This window comes from Anastrepha ludens, chromosome 4 (genome assembly GCF_028408465.1).
Source record: "Anastrepha ludens isolate Willacy chromosome 4, idAnaLude1.1, whole genome shotgun sequence".
NCBI classification, from domain to species: Eukaryota; Metazoa; Arthropoda; class Insecta; order Diptera; family Tephritidae; genus Anastrepha; species Anastrepha ludens.
Genome location: NC_071500.1, coordinates 124,098,471 through 124,124,088, shown reverse-complemented (window position 1 = coordinate 124,124,088; position 25,618 = coordinate 124,098,471). Strand labels below are relative to the sequence as shown.

Genomic DNA, 25,618 nt, shown 5'->3' with positions numbered 1-25,618 from the left:
TCGCATAAGCAGTAATCGCCCCAATCAAGAAGAAGAAGATTAACCCTAGAACGTAGTTTCTATGCGTCGCACATAGCAGGAGATGGCAAAAGCACTATTCATTAGATATCCACACTCACTTTTCTTTTGTGGTAAAGTGTTTGAAGTTGATTGCAGTTTTTTATTTATTTATTATTACTTATTTATTTATTGGAAATATTACGTTACGAAAGGCTCAAGGAGCTAAGACTGTCAGCATATTATTGTGATTACAGTTTTATTTTCAATGAATTATGACTCGATTTTATTGCGTCGGAACATAAAAACAAAAACAGCACTTGGACTAAACACTAACAACACTTCTTTCTTTCGTCTGTCTGGCAGTTTTAGCGCTCATATTTGATATTCTTGATAACGTGGCAGCTAAACAAAAATGTACCGCCGATGAGTTCTCTAAAAGATTATCGATAGCTGTTATGTCTTCGTCATAACTTCACTCTGGCGTCAAATAACTTCACTCTGAATCTGACTTGAGATTTTATGGCGCTCAATGTGGACAATTGAGAAACTGATGATTAGAGTATACGAGGTGTAAGTAAGGCATATTTTCAAATTTCGAGGGTAAACCTGTTTTGGTATGCTGGGCGATTTTCTGCTATCGTAAAAAGTATATCATAAAATCGCGAAAAAAATTCTTTTGCTGTTTTTTGTTTATTCAATTCAGTTATGATGTTAACAATGGAAGTCAACAAAGAGAAATCTCGGTGGATTTTACAGTTTTTCTTTGATGAAGGCGAAAATGCAACCTAGGCAGCTGAACTTGTGGATGGTGTTTATCGTGCCGATACTGTAACAGTAAACTGCAAATCACGTGCAATTTTGGTTTCGCCGATTCCGTTCAGACATTTTTGATGTTAAAGTAAATATCGGTAATGTCGAAAATGTCTATAAAATCACTGAAATAATCGAAGTTGGCTAGCATGTTAGTAGTCGTAGCCTCGCGCAAGAGCTAAATATCCAAATGTCCGAAAATAGTCCAAAAAAGTAGGAAAAAAGCAAGAGAAATAGTTGTTTTTGTTTTTTAATTTTGAATTTTGTTTTCAACTTGTCAGGCTCACTACAAAAAACAGTTTACGTTGTTTTATAACATTTTTTATACAGCATAGAGGGTAGCATTAAATAAAAATTATATATAGAAATTTTTTTTATATATTTTTTATATATGTTTTTATATATACTATTTTTTTATTTTATTAAATTTTTTTATATTTTTTTTATATATTTACTTTTTATATATGTTTTTATATATAAAATTTTTTTTTTTATTGAATTTTTTTTTTAATTCTTTTATAAAATTTGTTTATACATATATATATATTTTTTTTTTGTACGTTCCAAGTATATTTGCCAAGTATGCACTTTCATTCAAACAAACATTTCAGTTGCTAAACATTAAGCATTTTTCTCAACATTGTAAAACATGAATATGTATGTGTGCATGTAAGCTAGTATAAATTGATTTATTCATTTGTAAGTCGAAATAATAAAAATTAATAATAGCCAAAGTGTAACGAATACACTCACCCGCAAACTCAAACCGCAATTCATACAAGCGAAGAGGTGGACATTTGGTTCTTCCTGACTGTGCAACATATTAAAAATGTCAAATGACTTAATGGTGACGCGAGGATAATGTCGTCATCAATTCTCATATATGTATGTATGAATGTAACTTACAAGCGAACCGAACAATAAAACAGCGCGCATAGGCACTAAGGCAAAAACAACAAAAATTGCTAAGAAGCATGAAATTTCCATCCCTTTAGGCTACATGGATGCTTTGATGCAATGTGGCCATATTTTATTTTTTCATGCAGTGGAAGTGGTAGAGAGTATAACAACTTTCACTTTACCTCTGCATGGCAACACTACTACCCCATCCATATGCGACACTTTCACGCACTTGCCACATTAAATGGAAAGCTGAAAATACATATGCGTGATTTACCTTTCAAATTCGCAGCCTTGCAACAAAATATGACATTTTTGGCGACGCCACAGCATGTGGTACACGCCAAAAATTATGATGCCTGTTGTGCTTTTCGCTATGCAACGCTCACCACTCTCCCTCCACACGCATGAAATATTCCAATAGCTTTTATTTTAATTTAATAACGTAACTACAACCAGTAGCCAAGAAAAATAATAAGAAATAGTTAACTGAATTCCTCTCTTCACACATGCACGTATACAGTAAATGCTTTGAGTATGTGTGTACGTGTGTATGCTTTGTGTATTATAAAATGTTCGCAAGGCGAAATACGTACATGAGCATTACACCTTTTGGTTGCGTACTTTGCAGCTACTTTATATGTGTGTGTGCTCGGTTGCATATGCAAGTTCCTGCCAGTCCCATTCCAGTAGCGTTTTACCGCATTCCATGGCACTGGCTCAAATTAATGCAATAATTCATTGTAATAACTTAACTCAACCAACTGACTAACTGGCTAATACTGGGCTAGTGTGTGGCAAGTGGAGTGAACTCGTCTAGTTTATAGGGCTTTTTGTGCTCTTTGGTGTGTCCGGTTGCTATGCCACCATTTGCTGTATTGCTTATACCGCGCACAATTCATTAATGTTTATTATTTTTATTCTTATTGTTGCTGTAAGTTTCGGTGCATATTTCTACTGCTGTTGTATTATTATTACTTTTTTGAGATATATTATTATTATTTTTTGTTTTTTTGACTAAGTTGAGTTGCCTTCTCCCACGAGTATTATTTTATTCAATGGTCTATTTTCTAAAAATTTTAAATTTTAATTCTTTACGCAGGAAACAGTGATGTTGAAAATGAAATTTAAAAAAGGCAAGCCAAGAAGCACCGAGAGAATGGTAACTCCTAACACACTCCAGACTCTTTGCCAAATCTGAAAATATCCTGCAGTTTGAAAGAACGAATATTACTCATTCTCATGACATCGGAACCCAAAATGTGTAGCCTCACTTTAGCAAAGGCTGGACACGCACAGAGAAAATGCTCAGTGATATCCGCCTCATTTAAGCAAGACAGGCAAATCAGGTCCTCAGTGATTCCAATGATAATTTGAAATATTTTTTTATAAATATATAGTTCATACTACAATAAAAACCATATAAAGCAAAGTTTCGAGGTTAGTATAAAACTTGTAAACATTCGACAAATTTTCGTCAAAACCCCAAACTTTTTACACAGAATATTTAGAAATATATGGGGTATGCAGTTTTATAGATCATTCATCATTTTGTTCCAATAAAATGAAAGTTTTAAGTAGATCAATAATCGCACTGATTTTTGAGAATTTTTTCGGACGCGTTCTTATGCATTTTCCCCATTCAACGCCTACTTCACGCTGGCAGTACATACAAGTGAAGTCCAAAATAAACAATACTGACCTAAAATAGAAACGACAGGAACTTTGATCTGATAACTTCGAGTTTATTTATTCAAAATAGTCCCTTCTGGCCTCGATACACTATTTTGCGTGATATGAAAGCTTTTCGAAAGAATGTTTCAGGTAAATGACTTGAATGTCCTTCAGGATGTCGGTACAAGCCTTTTGAATGGTCTCTACGGACGCAAAACGTTTTTCTTTCATGGCCAAATGCAATTTTACGAATAGGTAGAAGTCACAGGGAACCATATCAGGCATATATGGTGAGTTATTGATGGTTAAAATGTGATTTCTAGTCAAAAATCAGTCAGAAGAGTGGATCGAAGAGATGGTGCATTGTCATGCATTGTCAGCGACAGCTCCCTCCAACGCGGTATTCAGGGCGAATTCGACGAATGCGATGCAACGAACACTTCAAAGCGCTAAGATAGAAAATTGCATTCACAGTTTGGCCCGTTGGCACGAACTCCTTGTAGACAATTCCCTTGGAATCATAAAACCAAATGAGCATCGACTTGATTTTTGACTTCTCCAAACGCGATATTTTGGGTGTGGCTCATCTGGGGCCTTCCATTCGGCACTTTGATGCTTAGTTTCAGGTTCATGTTGGAAACACCGCATTTCATCACCAATTACAATGTTGTAAAGGAAGTTCTCATCTTTTCTCGCCCCTTTAATGAGGTCTTTCGAATGTTGAATTCTGAGAGATATTCAACTCCGATTCCATGAATTTCAATGATGAATCCGGTTCATTTCTGATAAATTTACGAACAATTTCGGCGGAGTTTTCGGTGATTACTGATTTTGGGCGGCCCGTATGTTCATTGTCAATTATATCCTCACAACCATCTCTGGAACGTGTAAGCCACTCTTGAACTCTGGCGCGAGATAGACAATCATCGCCATACACTTTTTGCATCAATTCAAATGTTTCGGTAAACGTTTTACCGATTAAAAAAAATAGTAATTTGTTCTAAACTCATTTTTGTACCGATGACACAAACATACTGACACTTTAGACGCAATAACTTCGCTTCCACTGAACCGAATGTCACCAAGTTTTCACTGGAAATCAGCTAGTGATGTGACTTCCAAAGCATTAACTCACTAAAAAGATGGCGCCATCAAAAACATTTTTATGGCACCAGTCTTTTTTATTTTGGACTTCACCTTGAACATATGAATGTTACTTATTACGACTGAAAAATATATTTTAAAAAGCGCGAAATTATCTAAATTTAGCTTTTAGAGTTTCCTTTCTGCTTTTGACTGTTTTAATTCGATAAGTGGATTAATAGAAAAAAGTTCATACAAGCATAGGAAAATTGCTATAATTAATCGCTTTTGAACTTGTTTTTTATAATTTTACATTTGTTTGCCATTGTTGAACATTATTCTTGAATTAAAAAGCCACCAATATTTAGCAAAAATTTTTCTAATTGTAATTTATGTACAAATGTAAAGAGTGGTTAAATTTTAAGGGCCGATATTGAATGTGAACCACACCTAAACGTCTAGTTTTTTACTGCATTTCATTTGACATTTTCCAATTTCTGGCTAACTCAATTTTAACTATAGAAAGATACACAATCGAGCAATACGTTAAAGTTATTCAGACTTATTATGAAAACGGGCGTTCAAATCAAAACGCATATCGCGCACTTCGTATTCATCTTCATCTTCAGTGATGAGGCACATTTTCACCTCAGTGGACTCGTCAATAAGCAGAATTGCCGCATTTGGGCGAATGATAATCCAAGAGTGATTGCCGAAAAACTAATGCACCCACAAAGAGTGACTGTTTGGTGCAGTTTATGGGCCGGCGGCATCATTGGGCCGCATTTTTTTTCCAAAATGAGGCCGGTCAGGCAATTACTGGGAATAGTGTTCGCTATCGTGAGATGATAACGAACTTTTTATGGCCCGAATTGGAAGATATGGATGTGGACGATATGTGGTTTCAACAGGACGGTGCCACTTGTCACACAGCTAACGAAACAATGGCTCTTTTGCGCGAAAAATTTGATTGTCGAATAATCTCACGTCGCGGCGATGTCAATTGGCCGCCAAGAGCACCGTTGGACTTCTTTCTTTGGGATTATTTGAAAGAAAAGGTGTACGTCGATAAGCCAGCAACAATTCAAGAGCTAATGGATGAGATAATTCGGCACACTAACGGCATAGAACCTCAATTATGCCTCATCGTCATCGAAAATTTGGACCATCGGTTGGAGGCCCATATTTTGTTCCATACGTAATTGAGCCATACCAATATTGTCGTAATAAAGAGAAATGACAATAATTTTCTAAATTTATTCAAAATGAACACCGGGCCTTGAAACTTAATCACCCTTTATGTAAAAAAACATTACTAATTTTTCTTTCAACTAAATACATTCGTTTACAAGCCTCCATACATGTGTATAAAACATTTCCGCAAAAGCTTGTCTCTAAAATTGGCCACACAATACTCGTATCATTAGCAACTGAACGACCTATGCAATAAAACTTCTCTTGACCACATAATTGCGCCCATAATTTACAGCGAAACAATGCTTCGACAGTGTGACGAGTACCAATTATCCTCTAATAAAATCATTTGTTAAATGCACGCGTGACTCTATGCCGCAGAAAACAATTGTACTGAGCAGGTTAACCTGCACTTTTTGAGGCATGCTACAAATATACATGCACACATCTACATACATAATATGCATATACATTTGTTCTAAAGCAAACACATACATACATACATACGTATGAAAATGATTATTAGTTCCCAGGGAATATCATTTTTAAAAATGTAGAGTATACAAGTATACCTAAGTGCGTTGCATTATATACCCATCCACACATACATATAATTAATATAAAAAATAAAAAAGATAAAAAAATTTGAAATAGTAAAAATAATATTTTCTTCAATTTTGGTTTGAATTATCAAGCTTGGCTAACATTTTGACTTATTACTTATTAATGTTTCTCTAACCCACAAGTGAGCTTGGCAGGCTGAGAGAGACTGCAGATGGACAAAACTGATGTTACCTGTCATATCCGAAGCACATGGAAAAGGTAGACACCTCAGACAGTGTACTCTGCTCAGCTTGTGGAGAGGAGGATGAGACGGTAGACCATTTTCTGTGCGTATGCGCGGCCTGCACTCGACTCAGGCTTGAGGTCTTTGGCACTGTTGTGTTAAGAAGCGACCACCTTGGCTCCTTGGCACCAAAAGATCTACTCCGACTTCTACGGCGATAGAATTGATTAGAGAAAATTAAAAAGAGAACCCGAGTGCAGTGCAATGGACTTAATTGTGTCTGATAGCTAAGTTCTAAGTAAAATACGCCCACAATTATGAATAAACAATAACCACCAATATTAATCTTCCAATTTTGTTTTAAAATAAATGAATAATTGGTGCGTACACTTTTGTTAGGTGTTTGGCCGAGCTCCTCCACCTTACAGAATATTATTAGGTACGCAACTAAGTTCCCAGCAGTGAGTGCTAGTCGATTCTAATGTAACGTCATAACCAAGCTTAGACATATGGTAAACAAATTGCTTCTACACATTAGTGATTTTGCTTTTTTTTTTTTTGTATCATATAATTTTGGTTTTGAGAAAATGTCTGATTTTGTGCCGAATAATCGTTATTTGCGGGAAGTGTTGATTTTCCCCTTTCATTCAGAAAAAACGGCGGCTGAAGCGTCGAGCTACAAAAAGTTTATGGATATGCTGCTTTAAGTGAAACAACGTGCCGAGATTGGCTCCGTCGCTTCAAAGACGGTGATTTTAATGTTGACGACCGTCCGCTTGAAGGAAGGCCAAAACCCTTCGAAGACGCTGAATTGGAGGCATTGCTCAATGATCCGTGTCAAACGCAAGAAGAGCTTGCTTCAGTATTAGGAGGTAACCGCCAATCCATTTCCAAGCAATTGCATGCTTTGGGAATGATTCAGAAACAGGGGACTTGGGTTCCTTATGAGTTAAAACCAAGGGATGGTGAGCGTCGTTTTTTCGCCTTGAACAACTGCTCCAGCGGCAAAAAAGGAAGAGTTTTTTTCATCGCAGCGTGGTGGGTGATGAAAAATGGATTCATTACAGCAATCCAAAGAAAAGAAAGTCATGGGGACTGCCCGGTCATGCTTTCACGTCGTCGCCTCGGCCGAATATTCACGCTACGAAGGTTATGCTATGTATTTGGTGGGACTAAGTTGATGTTATTTATTATGAACTGTTAAAACCAAGCGAAACCATCACTGGGGATCGGTATCCACTTCAATTGATGCGATTGAGCGGAGCACTGCGCGAGAAGCGGCCGCAATACGTGGAGAGGCATGAAAAAGTGATTCTACGGCATGACAACGCTCGGCATCACGTTGCCAATCCCGTTAAAACCTACCTGGAAACACTGAAATGGGAAATCCTACCCCACCCGCCATATTCTCCAAATATTGCGCCGTCCGATTATCACCTGTTCCGATCGATGGCACATGGTCTCTCTGACCAGCAGTTCCCTTCATAGAAGACATCAAAAATGGCTTGATCCGTGGATAGCCTCAAAAGATGAGCAGTTTTACCGCGACGGTATACGAGATCTACCAGAAAGATGGGAAAAAGTAATAGCCAGCGATTGGCAATACTCTCAATGATTCACTTGTAACCATTTTTTCAGAATAAATTTGTATTTTCACAAAAAAAAACAGAAACTTAGTTGCGCACCTAATAACAATAGCTTTACAGTTTTCCATCGGGCGTAGCTCGATTCTGAACTAAGTAAAAGTCTAATTAGACTAATTAGTCTTATTTTGTTGTTGTTCTTGTACTAGAAATTAATAGCATTAATTAGTATAAAAAAGGTGATTCAGTTGAAATAATAGTCTTTAAAAACTCATTCAGAGACATTAGAGGGTTAAGCAATTTTTATGTATATTACAAAAACAGCATCTCTTACTCAGAAATTGAGGGAAACTGCTGGGCTGATGAGCTGGCTGTACAGGGTACGTTGGAGAGAATTGCATCGCAAAATGAGAGGATTTTGCTTTCCCTCTACTTCTGAGCTGGTGTGCAAACGTAGGCCACTAAGGCTAAGAAAGCGAATTTGGTAGATATCTTTCCGGGCATTGTCCGTTAGGTGTCCATGCGGTGAGACTTGGTTGCTTGAAGCCCTTTCTGCAAAAGATGTCTGGGGGTTAAGTGCAATTATCTCAGCAATTTCTACTCAACTGCCATGCTCCCGTCGGGCGAATAATGAGACAACTTTTTGGCTACACCTGCGCATATTGCAGGCTTAAATATCACACACCTGGTGAAATTCATCGGTAGCTTGAAGCGGTTAACACGAATGTAATTAGCCACTGCTGGTCGTCATGCTCGAATCCAAAGCGCATTTTTCCTTTTTCCACTTGTCTGCATATTTTCCTTCTCCTTTCACCTCCTTGTATGATATCACATCGAATGAATTTTGCATTGCATTGCCTTTGCATTGAATTTAATTCTTAAGTCAACTTCAATGAGATCTTAGGGAGGGCAAAATGCAGCTTATGCTTTCCACGACTTTGGCTTGACTCCACTTTGGCCACGAAACTAAAACAAACACAGTTCAGGTGAGGCGAAAACCAAACCTAAATTTCGGTAAATGGATGGTTTTTCTTGTAAAGTATAATATAATATATAATAAATTTTTGTTTTATATTATTATTTTCATTGTTATTTTTCTTCGGCAGTATCAACAAACTTGCTATTACTAATATAATATTTTCAATTCGAATACCAAAATCAGTGCTTTCTTTGCGAAAATGAGTACACATTTGATGAGGTACCAAAATTATCAAAATTGCATGAAACAACTTTCAGCGTTAAATTATGATACTTGTGTAGATAATTTAGTACTTTTCGCTTGACTAAGAAATTAATATTATATTTTAAATTTTAGCCCATGTTTTTTTTGTATTAAAAATTCAAATATCCGAGTGTAGTTTGTCAAAAGCTCTTAAATTCTTTTAATGCAATGCAAATAAAGGATTTTTTTATTCGTTTGTTTAAGGAAAGTCTTACATGCGATTATGATAACGCGACAAGTTGAGTGTAAAAAGCAAACAGAGTCTTATGCAAATTCCAACCAAACCAGCCAAAGCACTACGACGCGCACTACCACCACTATTACGATGCGCACAGCTGACCCCGCACGTACCATACCCAGCCACATAACGGCTGTGAGCGGTGCAAAGTGGGTAGTTATAAGAGATAATATTGGATGATCAGGGGTTGGTTTTCATTTGAATGGATGTGCACAAATCACTTTAATGCCCAATATTAAAACACACAAAGGAAAGTAGCCGATTACACACACCAGGCTGAGTGGCTAGTATTTTTACAAAAGTAAACAGAAAAAGCACAAGCGCGGGGTGGTTATCCATGCAAAATCATCATATTTATCGTTGTAAATCAAAACAATGTTGCTGATGTAATGAAATAAAAATTTATCCTAGATAACAATGCGCTGAGAAATTGGTATAAGGTTGTGAAATGCTCGAACACCTGCGTCCATGTTGTTGGCTGATGAATTATGAGCGAGACACATATTCGTAAATATGGAATTACTACTTGTTTATTGTTAGCAAATAAATGAATTACACTTTTTTGCATATTACGAAATGAGACGGGAAAAATGTGTAAAATGCGTAACACTCAGTGACAAGCCGCGTAGTAATTAAATGGCGATTTATTGTAGGATTTTGCAATTAATCAACGAATTAATAAATCACTGTTGGGCGCCTGAGTTGTGGCAACGGAAAATCATAGAAAATGTCAGCTATGCTGTGAGCCGACAAATGCAATATTCACAAGTCAAAGCAAGATAAACCTAATTGGATTGACGGCTGAAAATAATTTGTAGTTAAAAATTGGAGCATGCGCTGATGAATATCGATTTAGACATATTTTACGCTAAACGTATTGGTTGCGATGTTTACAATCACGCGTGTAAGCATAAGACATAAAATAAATTAGAAATTTTCGTTTGCAATTTTGCATCAATAGTTCACTTCAGACAGGGAATTTTGTACCATAGAAAAAAAACTGCTCCAGTGCAGCCCAATATCGGTGCTACGAGTATTAAGAAACAATTCATATAAAGTGTAGGTTATGTGCTTGTGTATGTTTTGAATTCGTTGTTGATCGAAATCGATCTGGTAAAATCAAATAAGAAATCAAAGGAAATTTAGATATGAATAATCAATGAAAGTGTAAAAAATCCAGTTTGGAAATTTTTAAGAGTATACAACGAGTCTGCTATCATTCGACTGGATACTCACTAGCGTTGTGTTTGATTATCATATACTCGTAGTCTACTGACGAGACTGAAAGTCTTAATTTCCATCGGATTTTGTAGGTATTATGTAAAGTTAAAAATTACAAAAAAGTACAAAAATATTCCAATGCGAATATTTTAAGGTATTGATGTATCCACATCAAACCAACCCTAATATATGATAGTTAGTCAGCGGCTATGTTGCGAATTGTGTTGAGAAGGCCGAAAACGTGTAAATATCAGCAATAATTTTTTTTTTAAATATCAGCTTTTTTAAATATAGCTAACAAATACGTAGATGCGAACAGCAGTGCACAATTTCAATAGAAATTAGTATATTTCGTGGGCATTTAACTTTTTTCGCTTCAATTCAAAACTTCTTTTCCTGTTTAAGGTATGCATTTTTTAGTAATTTTTAATATTTGCGCAACCTGTTCAAGTATACTAAAGGTGGCGCAAAATTAATCAGCCTAACGGAAGATGTTATCATAATAAATTTGCAAATAGCATCGTGTGTCAATCGTATTTGACAGTTGTAAACTAATCAGGTGCAATATACAAACAGACAAACAATGGCGTGCTATACCCCGCAAGTGCGTGCAACAACTGTGTCGTTTTTTTCACCAATATTTGGTCGGTGGTGTTGGCGCAACGTGATAATCGACGTCGATTTCCTAATCGTGTCGCACCAAGTGGGCAAACATTCCGGCGCTTAGTTACTCGACTCGAACGGACTGGAATCACACGATAAATTGCAGGGCGTGACCACCACCGAGCTGGATGTTCGGCCGAGAATATCGCTTATGCCTACCTTTGTCATTGAGACTCGAAACAGAATTGCAGCGGGATAGCGGGTAACGGGTTAACGGGTGGTAATCAGCTGGTCCACTTCTGCCGGGAAATGTGGTAGAAGCATGTCGGTTTTCAGCTGACATTGGAGGGCTGACGGTGGTTACAATAAAATAAATTTTGTACTAAAATCTTTTCGTTTGCTATATTTGTGGAGCAACTCGTTGAAGCTCATTCTTACAGAAAAAAATTACTTACTCCTAAATTATTGTTAATTTGCAGGGTTTCTCGTGCAAATCGAATATTATTTGCTTGTCATTTGCCTGGTGTTTCTTGTTAACAAATAAATTGTCATCAAATAATCAGAAAAGCAACCCCGAGACTTCATCCCGTCGGACCAAATCGAAATAAATCTAATTATTTTGACGCCGTAAAAATAACCGTCAGTGAGAAATCCTTCCCCGCCGCAAATCTGTGCAATTTCATGGTATTAAATGTGTTCTTATTTTGACAGGAGATACCCTCAATTGGGTCACGCACTTGGCCGCCACCAGACATATTCTACAGCAGATTTTATTGAAATACTGACCCATATTCACGTACAAAGTGCAAAGAGTGCATCAGTTAATGCCTACTAACCGTCAGACGCGTTTGAATTACTGTCAATCTCAGCAACGAAGAGGACGATTTTGTGTGAAAAATCATCATCGACGAGGCGCTTTTCCACTTACGCAGTTACGTCAATAAGGAAAATCTTCATGATAGTCCGCGTATGATGTACGAAGAGCCATTACATCAACTCAAAGCCCCTGTGTGGCGCGACATTCACGCGGGTGGAGTGATTGAGCTGTATTTTTTAAGAGCATCGTCGGCCAACGTTACAAGGCCCTGATAAATGACTTCTTACTGCCGGATGTAGATGAGGTTTCAGCAAGATGGTGCAACCGCGCACGCAGCACAGGCTACAATAGATATTAGAAGGAAGCGCATAACCAGCCGTTTCGTCGGTTTGGCATGGCCAGTAAGAGTGCCCGATTTCACCATCCCAGACTTTTTTCTTTCGAACTATTCGAAGTCGCGTAGTGCACTGTGAGAAGATGGGCATGCGGCACGCATATGCATTTGATTTAATAAGAAGTTTTTTTAAAAAAATACAATAATAAAAAAATAATTCAATTTTACTTCAATTTGTTTCTGTTCCCTTTAGATTCTTTAACAGTATATTTCAGTTTTTCTAAAAACACACAACTATGCCACTACTTTTGCTCAAAAAGGGCAGAAGATTAGCTTAGAATTTGCTACGATGACCTGGTCAAGCTTTGTTTCTGCGATACTACTCGTACCTGTACATATTATGACCATCAATGAAGGCGATGATATATGTTTTATTTCATCTTAGCCCAAAAGCGTAATTACTTGTGGAAAACAAAACCTACAGGGGTGATAAAGCGTTTACGTGGCACTTGATAACATCTATTAAGCGCAATTGACTTAATGCTTTGTATCAAAGCGGACAGTGTTAAATAAATGACTTGGCATCTTATTGCAAAAATAAATCTTCTAGGATTAACATGCATGCATACGTGCATACTTACATACGTATATAATTAGTGCTGCCATAAGTTCTGTTACCAGTTAAGTCCATTATAGATATGAAATTATAATAAATTTTTTAATGAAGTAAGTTTTATTTAATTTTTCATTCGAAATGGTCACCATTTTGCTTTTACAAAAGCTTTCAAACGATTAGGCCATTCACCTATTGCAACACGCACGATTTCCATGGATATTGACGTCGCTGCTCGAACCAAAGATGATTTGAGACTCTCCAAATTTCTGTGATTTCTTAACATGTCATGATCTCCAATTCTGACCACAAACTATAGTTCAATGGATTCAGATCTGGACTTCCAGACGGGCAATCTTCTGCGGCTATGAACCCAGAAAAATTGTTTTTTTAGCCACTGCTGGGTGGTTTCTGCCTTATGGGTTAGAGCGGACTCTTACTGGAAGATCCGACGCTCTCCATAGAAGAGAGTACTGCTGAACTACTTCACCACGCTTTCTAAGACATCTTCTTGGTACACTTTTGTGCCGGTCTTAACCTCTTTTTCGCTAATTTGAAGAGATGTAACGCCTGTATAAGACACGGAGGCTGGATGGTGACCACGCTGAACCATTGGAACAAGATTTTTTGCGTCTTTAGAAGTTTTAGCACAGATTCTGTCGTTTTGCTTATTAAAAACTTCTTCAACAGTGAACATTTTGTGAAACGAATATTTTCATGGCCGTTGACCGCGTGCCATCGTAGAAGCTGCTTGCATCTGTCGAGTCTAATTTTCTTCAAGCGCGTTGTTGAGCAACGGTAATGCAAACTCTGCAATGCGATTTTCCTTAGTTCTCTACTCCATTGTTAACAAGCGAAGTTATGCTCGAAACTGAGTATAATTTATGAGTAGGCAATGCAAACGAACAAAAGCAAAAATAACGGAACTTTTTTCAGCGAATTTATAATATTTGTCACGGAATTTATGGCAGGCTCTTCTTCTTCTTTTTATTTGGCGCGATAACCGCTTACGCAATTTTGGCCGAGTGCAACAAAGCGCGCCAGTCGTTTCTTTCTCGTGCTAACTGGCGCCAATTGGACACACTAAGTGAAGCCAAGTCCTTCTCCACCTGATCTTTCCAACGCAGAGGAGGCATTCCTCTTCCTCTACTACCACCAGCTCGTAACGCATCGAATACTTTCAGAGCCGGAGCGTTTGTATCCATTCGGACGACATGACCCAGCCAACGTAGCCGCAGGATCTTTATTCGCTGCGCTATGTCTATGTCGCCGTAAAGCTCATACAACTCATCGTTCCATCGCCTGCGATATTCGCCGTTGCCAACGTCCAAAGGTCCAAAAATCTTGCGCAGAATCTTTCTCTCAAACACTCCAAGCGTCGCTTCATCGAATGTTGTCATCGTCCGCGCTTTCGCGCCTTACACACATGTGGGCAAGAGAGATTCTACGTTGGATTTCCAGGCTGACATTGTTATCGGTGTTAATGCTGGTTCTTAAGTATACGAAGTCATAGCTGCCAACAGTGACGTGGGTGCCGATACGCGAGTGTTCCGACTGTTTGTTTGATGACAGGAGGTACTTCGTTTTGTCCTCGTCCACCACCAGACCCATTCGCTTTGCTTCTTTATCTTTGCTTTATGGCAAGACTAAGTAGGTACATCACATGAGATATTCGTGTTAGAAGGCATTTTTTGCTCATTTTTTCCACTTATTAAGAACGAAAATAAGTAATCAGCAATAGCCATTCTAACTCAACTTTTAACGCAGTATTGAAGCTATTAAAAATGCATGAATTAAAAATAGCACACACAAACAGCTACAGTAACATTTCTATGTTCACATTACTCGTTAATTGAAAAATATCACACCGGTATAGGTGTGAACTTTTATTAAGTAACTAAGCCTTACGACTTCATTAAGTTTTTATAAGTTAAAAGCAAATAATTTGCATTATTTATTATTTTCTTGCTTTTTCTAGAGAAACTTAAGGCCTGTTTTGCTTTAGACTTAAACGCGAATATGTTTGCATACGTGACTGTAAGTACATAAATCAACACATGAGAGCTGGCGCTTAATTGCCATGCGAGCATGTTTCTGTTCAGGTCGTACCACAGCACACATACGCACATTCATATGGCTACGAGGAGTTTTTACAGTTATCTTATAAAGTTAAGAAGTTCATAATGACACCCAAATGAAAGAAGCAACTTTACCTTTTTCAATACGGCAGCACTTGCTCTGTTTGCTCATTAATCTCGAGTTGGAAGATTAGTCGCGTGATTTATTTACTAAAATATTACACTCCTAAAAGGCCATTTTCTTAGTCAAAGTAGTGGGATGTGTTATCTTAATTTTAATGCAATAAAAGACATTCTTGCTAAAATAGCAATGAAAGCAAAAACCTGGTTGTATGCTACATTAAGTAGCTTTAACTAGTGGAAAAATATTCGAGTTAGGAAGTCTTGAAATATGGCATCATCACCACTATGGCTCACTAGGAGGCCAACAAACATGTGCTGTTTTGAATCCAGTTGATATTGATTTTCTATGAAGCCAATTCCGCATTATTTCCTGCATTTTAAAAACCCCAAAGTGTCAAAAATAAAGTCAACACTGATTTACTTTTAAAATTCTAAAGGCATAGACCTCAAGTTGACCATTTCACCGAAGCAAGCCCAAAGTTCTATCGTGCTCATACGAAGAATGATGGAATACAAGATTTTCCCATCAAAGGGTCGTGACGTCAACTCAGAAATAAAGAAATTAAAAGAAGAAAAAGAAGAAGACGCGAAAATAAATGAAAAGCCTAGGTAGATAAAATACATCGTGCACACATACTTTTGCACACACAGGTTTGTTTATTTTCTGCACTGTCCTCACTCAGTTTTCAAATTCGCCAAGAACAAAATAGCGATTTGCCGATGGCGCCACCTTTGTGTTCCCTACATCGTGTGCTTGCCGGCCTATAGAAAGTTAGCGCCGGTGGAAGGGAAAAGAAACAAGGTGTTAATATGAAAGATTCTAATATATTTTCGGCTAGTGGCTCAAACCGGCCTACCGTAGATCTTATAATTGCCGTTGAGCCGGTTTAAGCGGACATTCCAGCTGCCATTTACAAGAGCCTGATTATAACAAAGAATCAGCATATGCTTTGAAGCTGTTGGATCTTTATGCACTGCCCTTTGTTACCAGTTTCGCTATGAAGCTCAGACAACTTAAAGTGTGTACCATCGTCTGTGAAATTGATTGCGGCAACTCGTAAAAGTCCTAATTATGGCACAGTAGCTGCTAAATATAACTCAACTAAACCTGAAGCTAATTCATCAAATGTTGTTGCTGTTGTAACATAAACATTCCACATACATGTTTGGGAAATACTACTAGAGGATATAATTGCGGTTCGTTCCAGTAGTTTAGAATCGGCTATCGTGGGAACGAATATTCATCGTCCAGACTTCTGACACGTACTTTACAAGAGAAGTAGTCTTATGAGAGATTTATAAGATGTGATTTTATTCGTCAAGAAAGGATTTCACTACTCAATTGACTACTGAGTTCAAAGTGGATCTTATTGGTAAGATAAATAGATTATCCTTTGGATTTTAAGGCTGAGTCATAAGTTTTGATAATATTTCCCAAGTTATAAAAATTGTGTTTGCTGTTATTTTTAAAGAAACTCTTTTATTTTGGAAGGAAAGAAAAATTCAGACACTGTTTAGTATTTAGGTGCAAGTCATGGTGAAAAAGATTTTTAGAGTAAGAATGTTCTTACCAGCAACCATTTGCATATATTTAATATTTTTTCTAATTTGCTACAAATTTATAGACATGAGAGCATACTTCAGACAGTCTCAAATTAAAACCTTATTTCTCCATACAAACAGATATGTACATATATGTAGTATTGTACATATCACAAAATACATTAGGGTACACGACTCTCCTACCAAAAACCAGTACTGTTTTTCCTTCAGAATTATAAAATGTATTATATTTGAATACTTCTGCTAAAATATTTCGGGAAAATATTAATGTTTAATATGAGTTAGACCAATTTTAAAGCACCTAAAAAAACGATTTTTTTATAAATAATCTCAAATGAAAGAGGAGCTTAAGCTTAAATGGTCTACATAAAACTCTTTGAAAATTGCTTCAACAGAATCAAAATAATGGTTCTTACGAAAAAATATGAGATGTTAATAGGTTAATTTTGGTAAGAAAACACCCTTCCAATAAAATCTTAGACCCCTAATTCAGGACTTGGATGAGTTACTCAAGCTTTCCTTAACCTATCTTCCAAAACGACAAAAATAATACCAAAAAAGGCATTATTTTGATTTCGTTGGGAAAATTTAAAAAAAATTTCATAGCAAACCTTTCAAGCTTCAACTCTTCTATTATATACAATACATTGTTTAAAAAGTCGGTGCAAAAATAAAAATTACTTAATTGTTTGGGGTGAACCTTTTTTTTGTTTCGATAGGGTATGATCTGAAAGTACCGAGAAAACAAAACAGAGTTAAATTTCAGGCAAATTTATTTTAACTTCTTCCAAAAATATCCCCCGTCAGAAGCAACACATTTGTGCCAACGTTTAACCCAGTCCTCCAAGCACTCCTGGTAGGTCGACGAAGCGATGGCCTTCAGCTCCTTCGTCGCATTCTCTTTGATTTCCTCTATCGACTGAAATCTCCTTCCACGGTGCTTGCACGATGGTATTTACTTGGTGTTTTGCCAAATAATCCAGCACAATTTGGGCGCGGTGCGATGGCGCGTTATCATCATGCAAAATGCAAGAATTGTTTACCCATATTTCCGACCGGCCAGGCAGATACTAATGATCCTCTCGCTAAAAAGTAACAGATGTGTGTCTTATGGTCCTACCAACATAAGAAAAAAATATGAACCGCTTCCCACGTGCGCGCTTCGCTTAAATTAAACATTACTGGTATTTTCTGATCATAGGGTAGTACCTATCCTTTTCGGCTTATACACTTGGTCCAACGCTGTTCTAGTTTGTTGACCGCTTCCGAATAATAGAATTTGTCCAAGTCTAAAAAATAGTCATTCATTTTTGCAATCAACCTCTTTTTCTCGCCATTTGTTCTTCAAAAGAACAAATAGTAGTCCGAGGGGTTCGAGAGAGCCAAGTCTGGAGATTAGGGGGATGCGAAACGAGTTGGAAACATATTTCTATTAACTTTGCAGCGACAGCCGCTGAGGTGTGAGCTGGTGCGTTGACGTAATGAAAAGGAAAATCACTCAACTTCTTCAATTTAAATTAACGCCAAACACAAAGAAATACCAAGAGATGCTACTAACTCAACATAACCTCGATACGCGCTATTAATGTCATTTCTATAACTTTGAACGATCTTTTCAAACGACCCTCGTATATATAATTACTACTTACACGCTTTTTGGATGTTTGGCCAAGGTCATCCTCCTATTTGGGGAGTGCGTGTTGATGTTTCCCACAAATAGAGAAGCCTGCAGTTTTAAGCCGCTTCTGAGCGGCTAGGTAGATAGGTGAAATGGTTGAAGTGTCAGTCTGGCACTCTTCAAGTAGGACTAAAGCGCCGTTTTGATACCATTATGAGACCTCCGACAGGCAGATATCTACAGCCAGCCAGAGCTGTTGATATAATGGACATGATTGATGGGACTTAGGTTGGCGCACTGTCCCGGGCTGTCGAAGAAAGGAGCACCCAGTGATATTAAACGGCTAACTGCCAAACGCGGACATTTACAGAGAAAGTGCTCAACCGTCTCCTTCTCTGAAAGGTCCCTACAGCTTCTACAATGGGAGTGAAATGGTAACCCTAGCTTTTCCGCGTGTATGCCGATCATCCAGACCGGCAAACATAGCTAAGTGATTTGGAAATTGAATGGCGAAGCAGGATCGCAAAGACTTCTGCTTGAAAAACACTAGCAGTATTTGGCAGTTTAAAGGAGATAGATAAATTGGCTGATTTAGAGAAAACCCCTGCTTCGAGTTCCGATTCCATCTCGGAACCGTCAGTGTAGACTGAGGTGCAAGCTTCGGTGCAGATTTTCAACTCGATCCAATCCTGCCTATTTGGAAAGATTGCCGTAGCACGACCCTCAAACTCTGCGGTTACTTTTTGGAAAACAAGTTTTTAAAAACTAGTTTTATACATAAAAAATTCATTTTTGGAGATTCAACTTACGTAAATCTTAATATTTTTCCGAACTCTTTTTTCGGTAGTCTTAAAATATTATAAATTTTATAATTCGGAGAGAAAAGCAATACTGATTTTTTTGATGAGGCACCCTAATGTATGTATACACATATGTATGTACATATGTATATGCGTGCCTATAAATATTTTTTTCTCTACCGCCGCCTTACGCTAGTCATGTGTCGCGGATTTTCCAATAACGTTTAACCATTTAACAAAGTAATAATCTTTGCATAATTTACGGCGCATTTACGCGACGTTTAGTCGAGCAATTTTCAGAACTGTTGTCAATGAGCAAGTTTATTTAAATTTTCTACTTATCGCACTCATATAAATTACATACAAACATGGAGTTTCCCCACTTTTATACGGAGTGCAAGGGGGCGGGGGATTACAAGAGTATTACACACGTCATTTGTGTAAATGATATGTGGCACACACGCGCGCACCCACGCACACCCACGCACACATCACATGTGGATAGATATGTGATTACGGCAGTGCGGTGACGGCTGATGTCGCAGTCAGGATAACGACATTTATGCTAAACCTAAGCGTCGGCAGTAGAACATGTGGCCAGGCAAGCAAGTGTGTCACCAACCCTCGCGTTTGGTTTATGCTCCGGGTGGCAACGTAGTGTGGATGCTTTGGCCACTGCTACTTTGTTGATTTAGTTTGAAAAGTTCTAAAACATTTTGTTTGTCAAATTATCGTACAAATTGTTCGGAAAATGTGCGAAAATCGCTTAAGTATTTGCATGGATTTTTGCGCCTATTACATCACACATTAACATATCCAAGAATTCCAGTGCAATTTAGTGGAAATTTAAATAAGTATTTATATACTTGTAGAGACGAGTATGTATGTATGTGTGCTTTAAGAAGTTTTAGAATAGGCGAACTCAAAAGAAAAACAAACACACAACTAAAATTTTTTTGTTATGTTTTTTTTTTTCATTTGCCATTTATTTTCTGTTTTTTCTTTTTATTTTTGCTAACTTCCCATACTAGTCCACTTTTTGCTCTAAACCTAATCAAATGTACTTGAAGAATTTTATAAAGCCCTACAAAAGCCCATGTCTTAGCCCCACTCCCACATTGACAGCTTTTCTGCACAATTTGATTTTACTCATAAAAAATACTCAACCCATTCGAATGCAATAAAGTTTCCACTTCATGCAACCGTCAATAGCCACAACTGACCCACAACAAATCCGAGAGAGATGAAGACAAGCAAAGTGACCCAAGCTTAACATGTCATTACCCTGGGTGGCAGAAGTGCCAATAAACAACTACACTTTATGTCATGCATACAAAAATATTTTCATATTGTAAATATTTTCATATTTTCGTGCAAAAAACTTCACATGTGAATGAATTGGGATAGTTTATTTGCACGCCATAGTAGCCGTAACAAAGGAATGAAAGTGTTTCATAGAAAAAAATAATAAAAAAAAAAGGATTACCATCCACCTCCTTGGTCAAATAGGTACACAATTTATGGCAATAACTTCACTTCACTCTGCACTGTAATTCTGCATATTCTGTACTTACTTCTTCTTTTGTTTCATCCGTCTTTCAGTTACCAGACGCCAAAGATCTACACAACATGTCACTTGTCGGCAGTTATGGCACACATCTGCTGCACAGCTTCCATCCACACCTTCTACAGACGCTCAACCATGGCATGCTGGCGGCCAATGGCGGTCCAGCGAGCTACTTTGCCGATCGCGGACTCGGAAAACCGTCGGTGCTATCGAATTTTCAATTGCCTTCTGCGTTTTCACCACCCAAATATATTGGCATATCACTCGATCAGGTGAGTTTGGTGGGAATGTTATTTAGCAAGTTTTAAATGTAAATGTATGTACATATGTTCCATTTGCCGTTCGGAGTGGGCTTAAAACTGTAGGTCTCTCTCAGTTTGTGAAACTAAACGCAATCCACAAATAGGAGGAGTAGCTCTGCTAAACGCCTAACAGAAGTGTACGCAACAATTATTTATTTATGTATTGTAAACATGTTTGATGTAAATGACTACGGAGTAGTAACCAAAATATTATCCGATAAAATTATATCCTGGTACACATATGAAAATAAGCAATCCAGAGATATTAAAGTTGTAATAAAAAATTTGCACCACTCAAATCAACTAAGCAGTTTACTAAAAGATTTAGAAGCGCAAGGTTTTAAGCCAAAAAGTGCCATTAACAAACTAGCTTGGAAAACCAAAAAGCCACTAGATATGTTTCTTGTCAGCTTTGAACCAACCGATAAAATAGAAGATATATTCAAGATAAATAGAATATTAAATACTGTAGTTAAAGTAGAACCAGTAAAAAGTTCGACATTAATACCATAATGTAAGAACTGCCATTCGTATGGACATACTAAAAATTATTGTGGAAAACCACCAAAATGCGTAAAATGTGGAGAAAAGCACTTTACAGTTTATTGTACAAAACTGTCAACTGAAAAACCAAAATGTAGCAACTGTGGAGAAGCGCACCTAGCAAATTATAGGGGATGTGCAGTTGCCAAGGACTTCAAAAGCTCAGAAATAAATCTCGCAATATTTTAAATACTAAATCGCATGAAAAAGAACCTGAAAATAAAAATTTAGAAACAAGAGCACAACAGACATATGCTACTATAGTTCGATCTGATAATGCACCGCAGCCAACCGAAAACTTGGATACTAGTCAAATCTTACAAAATATTTTGTCAAAGCTATTAAATATGGAAGAAGCTATTACAAATATTGATGAACGATTAAAACAACAAGAATATAATAACGGAAAGAGTATCCAAAAGAAGAAGTAAACATATTGAATACCTTCGAAGTAATGCTATGGAATGCAAACGGTCTTTCTAAACATGAACATGAGTTACAAACTGTTTTAGACAAAAACATAGATGTCTGCTTAATAGCAGAAACACATTTCACAAAACAGTCGTTTATAAAATTTAAAGGTTACAACTTGTATCACACAATACATCCATCAAATTCAGCAAGAGGAGGTAGTGCCATAATCATCAAAGAAACGTTAAAGTGCAGTGAAGAACCAAAATATCAAACGGAAAAAAGCCAGGCAACACTAATTAAAATTTATACAAAGAAGTACAGCATAACGCTAGCAAGTCTATATAGTCCACCAAAACATGCACTTAAAACAGAAGATTATATTGTATTCTTCAAACATGTTGGAGATCGCTTTATTATAGGTGGCGACTTCAACGCAAAGCACATTGGGGATCCAGATTGACAACAACGAAAGGAAAGGAGTTACTATGTGCAATAAACCAGTATAATTGCGAAACTTTTTCATCAGGGAGTCCAACATACTGGCCCTCAGATCAAAACAAAGTTCCAGACTTAATAGACTTTTTCATAGTAAAAATTATCAGTTGCAACTATCTACAAGTGGAAGAAAGCGCTGATTTAAACTCTGATCACTCACCAATTGTATTCACTTTAAGCGAATACTTAATATCAAAAATAAACAAACCAACACTCTGGCAAAGTTTTAAGTTACTCTCTATAACAACTTATAAACTCTCTACACAACTAAAAGAAGAAATAAAACAACTTAAAAATGACTCCATTAGAGATGCTCTAGAAAATTTAACGAGCGATAAACGTACGGACTATTCACTTTGGAAGGCAACTGAAACCTTGAAAAGGCCTATTATGCATTCCCCACCAATAAAAAATTATGATGGCAGCTGGGCCAAATCTAACGAACAAAAAGCTGAGAGTTTTGCCGAATATCTTCAAAACATTTTTCATCCTAACGAAGGAGATGAGTTAGAGTCGACAAAAAATCGATAAAATCCCCTTGACTTCCTTTAAAGAGGTAAAGGACACTATTAAAAATAAAATAGATAGCAAAAAAGCACCCGGTTATGACCTTATAACAGGGAAAATATTAAAAGAATTGCCCAATAATGCTATTGTTAAATTGACACATTTGATTAATGCTGCATTTCGTTTAGAATATGTACGGCAACAATGGAAAATAGCGGAAGTTATTATGCTTCCAAAACCAGGAAAGCCACCACACGATGTGACATCATACCGGCCAATATCGTTGTTACCAATTTTATCAATCTTTTGAAAAAATCTTGCTAAAAAGATTAAAACCATTGTTAGATGCAAAATGCCTTGTACCAAACCATCAATTTGGTTTTCGAAATGAGCACTAAACGATTGATCAAGTGCACCGCATTGCTCATGTAATTGAAAAATCACTGGAAGAAAAACAAATCTGTTCTGCGGTTTTCCTGGATGTATCGCAAGCTTTTGATAAAGTATGGCATGAGGGACTAATCCATAAACTTCAAGCAGTTCTACCAATCCAGTACTCAAACATTTTAAAATCCTGCTTAACGAGCAGATACTTTAGAATAAAGCAAGCAGATGTCTATTCAGAACCGAAAGATATTAATGCAGGTGTCCCGCAAGGCAGTGTACTCGGGCCAGTTTTGTATCTCTTGTATACTAACGATATACCCACATGCAGCAATACAACAACTGCAACATTTGCCGATGATACTGCAGTATTAGCAACTGATGAAAAACACTTAGAAGCAATTCAGAAGTTACAAGCATCAGTAAATGCAATTCAAAATTGGACCAAAAAATGGCGTGTCAAGTTAAACGAAACCAAGTCTGTGCATGTTGACTTCACTAATAGAAATATAAATTATAAACCAATATTTATCAATAATACGGCAATAACGCATGCAAATACGGCAAAATATCTAGGAATGACCTTAGATGCTAAGCTGAGATGGAAAGCACATGTCAAGAAAAAACACGAGGGGTTAATTTTTAAATACAAGAAAATGTATTGGCTGTTAGGCCGACATTCTAAACTCTCTATTTATAACAAAATACTTTTATACATCCAAATACTGAAACCAGTGTGGTCATATGGATTACAGCTCTGGGGCTGCACCAGTGAAAGCAAAAAAAACATCATTCAACGATTCAAAATAAAGTATTACGCGACATCGTTAGAGCGCCGTGGTACATTCGTAATTGCAATCTACATAAGGATCTTAATATAGACACCATTACGGATATCATAAAAAAAATCGCAAATAAACATAAAGAGAGACTTCAGCAGCACATCAATGATGAAGCAGCCAAACTACTTGTAACTGATGGCCTCACGAGAAGATTAAAAAGGACCAAACCGCATGATCTCTTTTCATAAAAGTTTGTCTTTACTTGAGATGTTTTAGAATGCAATAGTAATAAAATTAAAAAAAATGTATTTTTATGTATGTAGAAATTAAGAACCTGGTTAAATATTTGCAGAAAGAGGTAGATATTAAAATAATGACTCTTAAAAATTGCGGATGGAAAAAAATGCGCTCTGTTAAAGAGAAAATTTCTCAGCTGCTTAATAACAAATGCCTAATATCTTTTTATCAAATGTTTTAAAACTATTTTATGGACAATCTTTAGCACCTGCGCGATGCTACGTCAACTGCGATTATTTCTGTGGTATTATCGACATTTTCTTTAACATCAAAAATGCCTAAACGGAATCGTCGAAACCAAAATTGCACGTTTCGCTGTTGGCTGTTATAGTTTTGGCACCATAAACACTATGCACAATTTCAGCGGTCTGGCTTGAATTTTCGCCTGACTGTAAAGTGTACCGAATTCTCTCTTTGTGGGGATAGAGGAAATTGCTCTCTAATATTATATAACAGCTAGTTTTCTTGCATACATTCTTTATCTGTTAGAGAACTGTAAATTAATTAATGTGGTATAAAACCGCTTCATATCATATAAATTTATTCAAAAAAATTGCAGATTTTTATTTATTTTAAATATTATATATTTATTATTTATATATTTTTGCAAATTTGCGAAACTTTATTTTCGTTGAAGCAAATAAAATGAGCTGATTTGACATGCTATCCACAACGTAAAAATACATGCTATATCACCTACATACGTATTACTGAATTGTATTGTAACATTAACAGAAGCGGTCCAAATACCCCTTCTATTTTCTCGTGTACGTGTATACTATCATTAACCATATACTCTCTCATATTTTCTCCTTAACAGAATCTTTTCAACGGCAACGATTCATTTCGCACAGACTCGGCAAGTCCCACTTGCACTTCCCACGAATCGATGGAAGGATCAAACGATTACGACAACGGTGAAAAGGGTGAAAGTCCGCGCAGCAACAACTCCGATCCGAGGGATTTAAGGCGTAAGTTTGTATTACTTTCCACTCAAATGCTTGTATCTTTTACCACACACTTCACTGACACTACAGAATTTGTGGGCGTATTTGCATTTGATTAC

General features: G+C 36.9%; 1 protein-coding gene across 1 annotated transcript in view; it reads left to right on the top strand.

The window, feature by feature from the left end:
• Window positions 1–25,618, top strand: part of LOC128861027 (protein Teyrha-meyrha) — a 54,940-nt gene that overhangs the window by 9,328 nt on the left and 19,994 nt on the right. Inside the window, exons 2-3 of the mRNA XM_054098897.1 lie at window positions 20,864–21,100; window positions 25,373–25,523. Coding sequence (XP_053954872.1) covers window positions 20,864–21,100; window positions 25,373–25,523 — 388 coding nt within the window. The remainder of the gene's footprint in view (window positions 1–20,863; window positions 21,101–25,372; window positions 25,524–25,618) is intronic.